The sequence below is a fragment of the Rattus norvegicus genome, chromosome 10, assembly GCF_021556685.1.
Source record: "Rattus norvegicus strain SHRSP/BbbUtx chromosome 10, alternate assembly SHRSP_T2T, whole genome shotgun sequence".
In the NCBI taxonomy this organism is placed as follows: Eukaryota; Metazoa; Chordata; class Mammalia; order Rodentia; family Muridae; genus Rattus; species Rattus norvegicus.
In genome coordinates, this window is record NC_141543.1 from 52,852,247 (window position 1) to 52,862,866 (window position 10,620).

The 10,620-nt window shown below is 44.8% G+C and overlaps 1 protein-coding gene across 5 annotated transcripts in view; it reads left to right on the forward strand.

Moving 5' to 3' along the window:
- Positions 1 to 8,852, forward strand: part of Specc1 (sperm antigen with calponin homology and coiled-coil domains 1) — a 274,496-nt gene extending 265,644 nt beyond the window's left edge. For all 5 annotated transcript variants that reach the window (XM_087571814.1, NM_001428980.1, XM_087571812.1 and 2 more), the window contains 1 exon segment: positions 5,293 to 8,852. In XM_087571814.1, the coding sequence (XP_087427940.1) occupies positions 5,293 to 5,382 (90 nt within the window). In that variant the 3' untranslated portion in view covers positions 5,383 to 8,852.
- The last annotated feature ends 1,768 nt before the right edge of the window (positions 8,853 to 10,620 follow it).

The window sequence follows — 10,620 nt, forward strand, 5'->3', positions numbered from 1 at the left end:
ATGTATGTGTATACCACATACTTGCCTGGTGCCTGTGGAGGCCAGAAGAGGGCATCAGATACCTTGGAACTGGAGTTATAGGTGCCATGTGGGCGTTGGGAACATAGCCCAGGCCTTCTAGAAGAGCAGCCAGTGCTCTTGACCAATGATCCAACTCTCCAGCCCCTGTGGTGTATTTCTAATGTTCTTGATAAGTTTTTCAGCACCAAGGTACTAAAATTCTTAACCAGTATTTACTAAGTCAAATTTCATTTTCATTCTGGCTGAGGAATTTTTGTGTGCCATTTCATTTGTTCTTACTGCTGTAGTCCATCCACTACTTAGGTACTTAAGCCATGATAATCCATCCCTAAGTTATTCACACCTAACCATGTGGGAGAAGCATATCTTTGCTTCAGAGTTGACGTGCCAGTTGCGAGTTGACGTGCCAGTTGCAAAGGGTTCTTACTTTGCCTGTACAACTGTCTAGCACAGGAATATCACAGAATTCACCTCTTCTCTTGAGTGACTGATTAACCAATGACTTCAGCAAAAAGCTCCCTGATAAAGGCCTGCCTTAGCATTAAGCAGGGGAAGAAAATATCTTCTAAATTTAATTCTATCTGGAGCTCCTTTTTTTTTTTTTTTTTTTTTTTTTTTTTTTTTTTTTTGGAGCTGAGGACCGAACCCAGGGCCTTGCGCTTGCTAGGCAAGCGCTCTACCACTGAGCTAAATCCCCAACCCCTGGAGCTCCTTTTTATTTCCTGTTCAAACACTACATCCATTCACACATGCGGTGGACAGACACAAATGCAGACAGAACACCCATAAAATACAATAGAACAACAACTAAAGTACCTCTAGTATCGTCCTCTTGTCAGGAACTGCCCTGTGGGCCATCAAGATGACTTGGTGGGTAAAGGTACTTGCTACCAAGCCTAATGACCTGAGTTCAATCACTGCACTCCACATGATACAAGGGGAGAACTGACTCCTGCAAGTTGTTCTCTGCCCTCCACAGGTATGCCATGAGATGCACATGTAACACACACACACACACACACACACACACACACACAGAATGAATGAATATCTTCTTATAGAATCATAGCAATCACATGTAAATGACATGACCATTTTATTCTGTTTTTAGAATAAGAGTGTTTTGTCCCATGCACGTGGTAAATGTTGTGACCATTGTTTAGATTTGTCTGTTCTTGTAGCACCTGTCTCTTTTGAGTGCTTTGCTTTGTTGCAGAATGGGTCTTTGAGGAGTTCACTGCATAGCCAGGGCTGTCCTTGAACTCCTGATCCTCCTGCCTAACTCTCCAGAGTGCTGAGATCAGGACTGCATGGCTACAACCCTCTCTGTTGGTTTAATGTGAGTTTCTCTGCTGGAATACTATGCTGAGCTCTGTTTTACAATTCTCTGCTGGCCAGTCATCTTCCTAGGCCCGGTGTCTTTGTCTCTTTCTAAATCTGATTGTTTTCTTACTGTTGAATTTTAAAAGATTTGTGTGTGTATGTATGTATGTACGTATGTAAATATATATGGATACAAGTCCTTATTTTAATATTTGATTTTCGGATATTTTCTCTCAGTCTGAGAGTTATCTTTTCGTTCTTTTAACAAGTCTTTCTGAGGGTAAAGTTTTTAATTCGACCCAGTTTATCAGCTGTTTTCTTTCATGATCATGCTTTGATGTAATTATAAGTTCATCACCCAAACCAATGTCACAAACTCAGATTGCCTCTTCATTTTTCCCTAGAGTATTCGAAGTCTTCCCCGTCTGTGGTCCCTGGTTGGTTTTTCTGTGAGCTGTGACACAGGCATTAGTTGCTTGTTTGTGTGCGTGTTTTATATATGGCCGTCTAGTCCAGGACCAGGGATGAGAACACCCTTACTCTACCCTCTCCAGAGCTGAAATTTCTCCTCTTCACTGTTCTTCTAGGCTCTTTGACATTTTTTGTACTCATAAATTTTAGAACACTTGTTAATGTCTACCAAATATTAAGATTTACTGGGATTTTATTGGAATTATATCTATATATCAAGCTGGGAATAATTAATAATTCTAACAATGTTATCTTTTAACTCATGAACATATAATGCATGCCCATTGATTGAGACATTAGCTGTCTGCCACATTTTATCATTTACTGCAGATAGAATGTGTATATATATATATATATATATAATGTTAGATTTGAACTTCAAAACTACAGATTGGAAGGTGGAGAGGTGGAGAGTGGTTAAGAGCAATGGCTCCTCTTCCAAAGGACTGGGGTTCAGTTCCCAGCACCAGCATGGCAGCTCACAATGGTCTGGAACTTCAGTTCCAGAGGATATGATGCCCTCCTCATCTTGGGTACCAGACATACATATGGTGCATAGACATAAATGCTGGGAAAACACTCATATACATAAAATTAAGAACAAACAAATTCAGGAGGGGTTATAAGTAGTATGTTTTTGCTAGTTAAAAATCCCAGTTTTTCATTTCTGTTGCACAGGAAGGTGGCTAAGATCTATGGGACAGAACCATGGAGTCTTGCTAACCTTGTGTGTGGAGTTCATTTTCAGCATCTACAATCGTAAAGCTGGTTTTATTGTTTCCTCTGTAGTCTATATTCCTTTTTATTTCTTTTTCATGCCTTATTATATTAACTAAATTTTCAACTACTGTATTAAGCAGGACAAGTAAGAGAGTCCATGTTTGTCTTACTCTTGATTTTAGGGAAAGAACATTGTCTTACCCAGTTATGTATGATGTTAGCTGTTGTGTTTGGAGTACATACCTACAGTGTATAAAATAAGTGAATGTCTCTTTTGTTTTCAGAGAATCTTTTTATTATGAATGTATTCTGAAGCTTGGTGTTAATATGATGAATTACATTGACTTAAGAGCATCGAACCAGCTTTGCATAGCCTCACTGAATTATGATACACTTTATAGATGGATGAATTCCGTTTACTAATGTTTTTCAATTTACTAGTGGTTTTATATCTATTTGTCCGAAAAACTGGTTTACAGGTTTGTTTTTGGGTTTGTTATTGTTTTGCAGTGTCTGATAGTAAGTTAATCTGACCTCACAAGATGAGTTGGAAAATGTTCCTCATCTTCTAGTTTGGGAGACTAAAAAAAAAAATGATACTAGTTCTTCCACATATGTTTGGTAGAATCACATGAACCTGGGTTTGGGCAGTTAACTTACTTCAAGCAAATATCATGTGGTGATTATTACTGAGACAACCTACCTTCCTCCTCTTGAAATGTACAAAACATTTCTTCAGAGGTTTCAGATGTGATGTTAATAATGTATTAAAATGTTTTGATTTAGTAGTTGCTGGTATGAAATGGTCTTAGTGAAACTGTGACTAGTAACTGTACTTTGAAGTTTTTTGAAACCTAAGACACTTTCCTTTACAGCAGAGGTTCTCAACCTAGGGGTCGTGAATCCTTTGGCAAACCTCTATCTCCAAAAATATTTACAATTCATAAAATTAGCAGAGTCACAGTTAATGAAATAGCAACAAAATAATTTCATGGTTAGGGGGTCACCATAACATGAAGAGCTGTGTTGAAGGGTGGCAGCATCAGGAAAGTTGAGAACCACTGCTCTACACAGAGGGAAGCTTGCTGTCTCTCTTGAGTTTGCAGACGTGTCAGAGCTCATCTGCCTCCAGTCAGCACAGACAGTCTCTAGTATGTATCTATGCTGTCATTAGCAACCCCTGCCTTAAGACTTCATTTTTTTCTTCTAAAACTTTTCTGAGCAAAACTGTGTAGAAGGTCCCACTTGTTCCCTTTGTACCCTTCCTCCTAGATTGTGCTATAGTGATCATTTTAGCATGACTTAGGAGCAGAGTAGGAGAGAAATGTTCAAATGTTGAGTCAGTGGCTGATGGACAGCTTTGTGTCACCGCCCAGGAGCAGATGTGCTCAGTTCAGCCTCTTTTCCCATTGTCTCCGTTCTGACTTATGTTGTGTTACAAACACAAAAGACTACATATCCAGTCCAAAGTTAATAATTAAACATGTTCTAAAAGCTTGGCAGAGTATCCTTCCAGGCACCTAGCCTTCTCACCCGTCTCGTCATGGTTTGGCTGGCCTGATCTTATACATGCATGTTCAGCAAACTTACTTGCAGAATTATCCCCCAAAAGGAGAAAATTAATAAAATTAAATAAATAGTTTCCTGATTACTGAACTAGCAGAAAGAAAGAGAGAAAGAGGAAATGAGAGTTCAGATATTAAATAATAATAATAACATTAGTAAGGCACATGGTTTAAATTGACCAAGGCGTCTGTGGGACTAGCGCTCCAGGAAGTAATTTCAGAGAGATAGCAGTACTCATTGCAAAGTGCAATGCACTGGAAGCAAAGGAGGAAGACTACAGAAATAAACACCCACTGAAGTACAGCAGTGTGGGAGAATGTCCACTGGGAAAGACACAGAATGTGCGAGCAATGTCCACTGTGGTGGGAGCCTGGGGAATTGGACTTACATTCATATGCACATAGAAAAGAAGAAGCCGCCGCCGCCGCCTTCTTCTTCTTCTTCTTCTTCTTCTTCTTCTTCTTCTTCTTCTTCTTCTTCTTCTTCTTCTTCTTCTTCTTCTTCTTCCTCCTCCTCCTCCTCCTCCTCCTCCTCCTCTTCCTCCTCTTCTTCCTCTTCCTCCACCTTCTCTTCCTCCTCCTCCTCTTCCTCCTCCTCTTCCTCCTCCTCCTCTTCCTCCTCCCCCTCTTCCTCCTCTTCTTCCTCTTCCTCCACCTTCTCTTCCTCCTCCTCCTCTTTTCCCTCTTCTCCCTCTTCCTCCTCCTCTTCTTCTTTTGCTTCTTTTTCTGTTTTGTTGGTTTGGGCTTTGGTTATTTGGGGTTTTAGTTTTCAATACAGGGTTTCCCTGTATAGCCCTGGCTGTCCTGGGACTCTCTCTGCAGATCAGGCTAGCCTAGAACTCTGCCTGCCTCTATCTCCTTGGGACTGAAGTGTTGGGATTAAAGGTGTGTGCCATGACCACTTGCTTAAACCATTTTCTAAAGTAAAAGTTCAGGTAACTGTAAAAATTTGCAATGGTGTTTAAAGATGAAGACATTGGGAACTTACATCTGTGGTCTTTGAAAGGGACATACACCTACCAGGTAAGCTGCCGAAAACCCTCACTCAGTACTTTAGCCTGATCTGTGTGTGTCTACACCTTGGTTCATGTTGGTGGAGGGTTTCCAGTCAGTACCAACCCTGACCTGTATCCAAGTTCTTTTGTAAAAGGGGTCTGAGATGTCCCTTTGCTGACTGTTCATTCCCTCACAGGAGCTCAGTGAGATGCTGTACACGGACCGGCCTGACTGGCAGAGCGTGATGCAGTATGTGGCCCAGATCTACAAGTACTTTGAGACATAAACAGACCCACTAACTGCCGCTTGACCTCAAGTTAGTCCTGGACGCACCTGCTCCCTGTTCATCATACCTGGTTTGCCCACCACCTAGCCATCTGGATTTCCAAGGGAGGCTCAAACCAAGTGGGCCAACCCTCCATCGAGAAGCAGCGCTGGCTCCACCATGTCCCCACCATGCAGATCAGAGGCAAACGTGTCTGGAGCCTATGCTCAGGAATCCTCCCCAGTGGGAGGTTTCTAGAGAGGGAGGCCCCACTCCTTACACACTGGGTCCCCAAACCCAGGCCCTCTTCTGTGAGATTCCAGTGTTGCCAGTCCCATTTGTGGCCCACCCACACATGGTCCACATGCTGACAAACAGCTTCACTTACCATGTCTCTTCTCCTTCCTTTTTCCTAAAACTGCCCTGGCTTTGCTTCAGTCAACTCTATCCTTACCAACTGCCCACCCCACAAATAAAGCAACACCCTACAGAACAGAATAACAAAAGCAGCTTTTGCTTCCTAGACACCTAGAAACACTGATTAGGGAAATAGATTGCTGAGCTCTGTGTAACTGAGGACTTAATTACATTGCATAGGTCTCACCCTTCCTGTTCGGTTCCTCATGTGTGCAAAGGAGCCCTTGGGTGCCTTGCTGATGGTCCACGGGAGGCCAGCCGGCGTGCACATGAACCACACAGCCTGAGTACAGACTGGTGTCCTGGCTGATGGAACCATGACCACATCACCTTCTGTCCCACTATTTACAGTCCTGTTCACTCACACATCTGCCTAACACGTGGGACTCAAAGAAGTCACTTATGTGTGTGAAGCAGCCTGTGCTGGTGAGCTCCTTGCACATTTGCACAGTTCTACAGGGTGGGAAGACAGAAATATAAACAGTGTTTTAGCTGCAAACAGAGTTGCCGGATAGAAGAAGCTATGAGGAACAGTCACACTTTCCCCTTTACTCTGCTGGCTCCCTGAGGAGTAGCGTGACCCTCCCTGAGTACTCAGGCTCCCGGGCTCTAGAGTCTAGAGGCTCTTTGCCGTTTTCCTGGACAAATAAATGTGCACTTCATAGCAAATGAGGGTGCTCCTTCCTCAGTCAGCTGGGCGTGCACAAACACCCATTATTGTTCTAATTGCCAAATAGCCCTGTGCTGGTCCTTGGAGAAAGGACCGTGTTCACGGCAACCCTTGAGAATGATCGCCATAGTTCTTGTGAATTTCTGCCTGCTTATCTGAGCCACCTGCTGGCCCAGTCTGTATCCTGTATCCTTGGTGGACCTGGGTTCTGTCCCTCCCTCCAGTCCATCCCTCTGATGAGTGGCAGCTGGGTGCAGCAGCACTGATTCTCAAACTATAGTAGCCTCTTGGGGCCACAGACTCCACATTCAGGCTCTATCTGTAGTTCTTGGCTGTGGCTCCATCCAGTTCCCCCTGGGACTCCTAGGAACTGCATGCCTGACCCTCCAATCAGGTGAGTCAGAATAACTGGAATGGAGCAGAGATGGAGTCTATAGGCTCTCACAGTTCTCCAGAACTGAGGGACAGCTATGCAGATGGGTAGGACACTTACCCTAACCTCCTGTGCTCCCCACAGGAGCTACAGAGCAGTAATTTTGGAACCACCATCTGCTATAAAATGGGACCCCTTCATCTCTAGGTGGAAGTCTAGGGCTCAGAACCTCCTTTCTGATGAATGTGTTCCTCTGAAAGCTTGAACTTGTGTTGCTTAAAGCACTGGCTATGTCAGTGATTGAAGACAGCCCTCACTGTCTCCAGTCTTCTGCTTTGCTCAGCAGTGAGAAGTGCTGTTCTATCCAGCTGGGTGCTGTTTCTTCACGAGTGATCTCGAGCTGTGTAGGAGAGGCCAAAGTGAAGGCGTGGAAGTTTAGACTGTTTCTGTCTCTTGTCTGGTTGCTGTCTAAAAATCTAGGAGCTCTGAGCAGGTCAATCTCCATGCTGGACTCCAGACCCCTTACACTCTCCTTGTAAGTGGAGGCGCTTTGGGGCCATCCTCCCAGTGATAGGAACCCAGTTTGCTGAGGCTTGGCCAGCCATCTTTTCTCATCTTTATTTTCCTTCGGCTTTTCCCTGGTTACTACAGTTCTTGCCAGGGATGTAGAAGAGAACTGAGATCCTTCCCAGTAGACGCAGGTACTGCGGGGGTGGGGAAGAGGCAGCGCGCAGGCAGGCATCGTTCCAGTTCTCCAATGTGGTACCACACTGCTGCATGTGGAGGTGCAGGGTCTGGAAAAAGCTCCAGGGTACAAAAGTAAATATGGAAAACTGACTAGCTAAGAAGACCAGCACAGTGGGTGCCTTACATTTTCTTGGTGTTTTTCTTTGGGGTGGGGGTGGGGGGAGGAAGGTTTGTTTGTTTGTTTGTTTGTTTGTTTGTTTGTTTTGCTTTGATTGGGAGTTTTGTGAAACAGAATTTCATGCAACCCAGGCTGGCCTTGAACTCCTGATCTTCCTGCCTCTGCCTCCCAGGTGCTGAGATTAGATACCATGCCCAGCTTTGGTACTCTGTGTTTTTGCTATGTTTTTGTTTGTCTTATGCTTCCCTACTAACTATCATTTGGAGGCTGTCAAAGGCCTCCATGGCCATGTGTTTCCTGTCTGCCCTCAGCTGAGCACAAGAGAGAGCCACAAAATGTAAGACCCGGAGAAGTTAAACCTTGTGGGGAAGTCTGTAGTTTTCTGTGCTGAGTGTTGTCTGAGCTGATGACAGATGACAGTACTGAGGCTACGCCCACAGGGACAGGGTCTGAGGACTGGCCCTCTCCTCGGTCCCTTCTCACTTTAGCATCCGTGTTTGTCCTTCATTCTCATTCTTCATGTGTTGTTCCTCGGCTTTTGCAGACTATTCAGAATTCAGGTCGTGGCTAGGAGGGAAGCCATGGCCTGCCGAGCACAGTGCCCTTGCCTGTGACTTCAGCTATTCTGGAGATGGAAGCAGGAAAATCAGTTGAGCCTGGGGATTTGGGACTAGTCTGGCAAAGAGGCCCTGAGAGGGAGTGGGACTGTCCCAAAGCAACCGGCCTTCTAGCAATAATGACTGTCTGTCATATTCTCTTCCTGTCTCGATGGCCTGTGGAAATGGATGCTGAGACTCTTAGAGACAGACACACCCACCAAGCCTAGCAGTTCCTAAGCATCCCAGTTGGGTGGGCCACTCCCAACACCAATATAAGAGGGAACCCCGCCATCTGAAGAGAGTTGCGTCTAGCATCTGCTGAAGGCTCGAATGTCTAACCCTCTGATTGAGGTTGGAGTCTGGGACACTGAGTAGCTCACTGACTGTCACTACATTAGTCAAATACACTTAATACATGGTGGGCTCCTTTCTGTCAAGGGCACACTAGATAGCACTAAGCACTGCCCAAGTGTGACATACTATTAGAGGTGGCCAGGGCTCAGGACGGAAGTGTGAGGTGTGCCGCTGTGTAATAATTTTTAATAAATATATTTTGTTTCTGTCTCAGTTCTTTCACCTGGTGATGTTTATTTGCATTTTTTCAAAGCACCGAACTTGCTTTGAGTTTGCTGAAAGCCAGCATCTCCCTGCATGTTCCCTGTCACTTCCCAGTCCCCACTGCAGCTGCTCTACCATTCCTACCCCAGTTCGTCCCATCTGCAGCTGTCTTGCTGTGGATATAGGCTGTCAGATGAATTCCAGCACAGCGATGCTACTGAGCTGTATGAATGTGTTTACGATGGGAAATGGGCTGCCTGGACCCCAGAAACCACACACAGTGTTGAAAAAATTATAGATAAGATTGAAGAGACAAGTGAATAAAAAAATGTAACTGGTAGAGAAGCCAGTGGCACGTGGAAGCCTCAGACGAGGAGGGCCACCCTAGAATCTTCACTTCCATTTCCTCTCAAGTGAGCCCCACAGCCTGACCTTCTCCCAAGGGCCTTCACAACTGCTCAGGATAACAGTCGCTGGTAAGACTTACCAAACACTGGGCCAGCTTCAGGACTTCCACTTCCCTCTCAGTCTAAAGGGACAGGAAAAATTGTGCCAAGGGATACCCAGTCTTGTTTGCTCAACATCTGATTGTCTGTACCATCCTGAGTGCCAAGTGCCTTGGGCTGTGTACGTGTGTGCATCCCTGCTGGCTCATGCACATGCACAGTGGCCCTTTCACAGATGCTCAGTGTCTCCGCACTTGGGAATGATCTCCATATCTGCTGGGTTTTGAGGCTAATCAAACACGTCCTGTCCTATGGACCTGGCTCTACATGAATGAAGTACCATCCAAGGGCATTCCGTGATGGGGCCACCTCTGCATATGCACTTTACAGGTAAGGTAAACTGGTTTTGAAGTGGTTACCTGGTAGCACTGAACCGCAGGGCACCTTCCTTTCTGAGCTCAGATTCCCCCATACAACTGTCTTGGTTAGTTTCTGTTGTCACAACTTTATAAAGAATAGAGGTTTACTTACCTCTCAGCTCTGAAGTCTGGACCCTCCATGAGTCCAGTACTGGTGTCTGGAAAGGTATTCTTGGGGTTGGGGATTTAGCTCAGTGGTAGAGCGTTTGCCTACCAAGCGCAAGGCCCTGGGTTCGGTCCCCAGCTCTGAAAAAAAAAAAAAAGAAAAGAAAAAGAAAAAAAAAAAAAAAAAAAAAAAAGGGCTGGAGAGATGGCTCAGTGGTTAAGAGCACTGATTGTTCTTCCAGAGGTCCTGAGTTCAAATCCCAGCAACCACATGGTGGCTCACGACCATCTGTAATGAGATCTGGTGCCCCCTTCTGGCGTGTCTGAAGACAGCTACAGTGTACCAGTGTACTTATAATAAATAAGTAAATAAATCTTTAAAAAAAAAAAAAAAAAAAAAAAAGAAAGGTATTCTTGCCACAGCATGACTTGGCAGAGGACATGAGGAAAAAGTAAGCATGCTAGCCCTTCCTCTTGTGAAACCGCCAGTGCTACCCTGGGGAGCCTGACCCTCATGACTCAATCCCAATTACTTCCCAAAAAAAAAAAAATCATTACGTTTCTAGCACATGAACTTTGGGGAGATACATTTAAGCCACAGCTTTAGTGGCAACAGCTCACAGGTTAGCTGAATTAAACAAGAGGCTTCTAGCAACACTGGGCCATGGCCATCTTCCCTCTGCAGGTGAGAAGGCCTTTGCTCTTAGGCAGTATAAACTTCAGTCTGAGCTCCGAGAGGGCCAAGTGCAGACTCCTGTGCTCATGATGCCTAAGCCTTACAAGTGGTGGTTATATAGATCGCTTGAT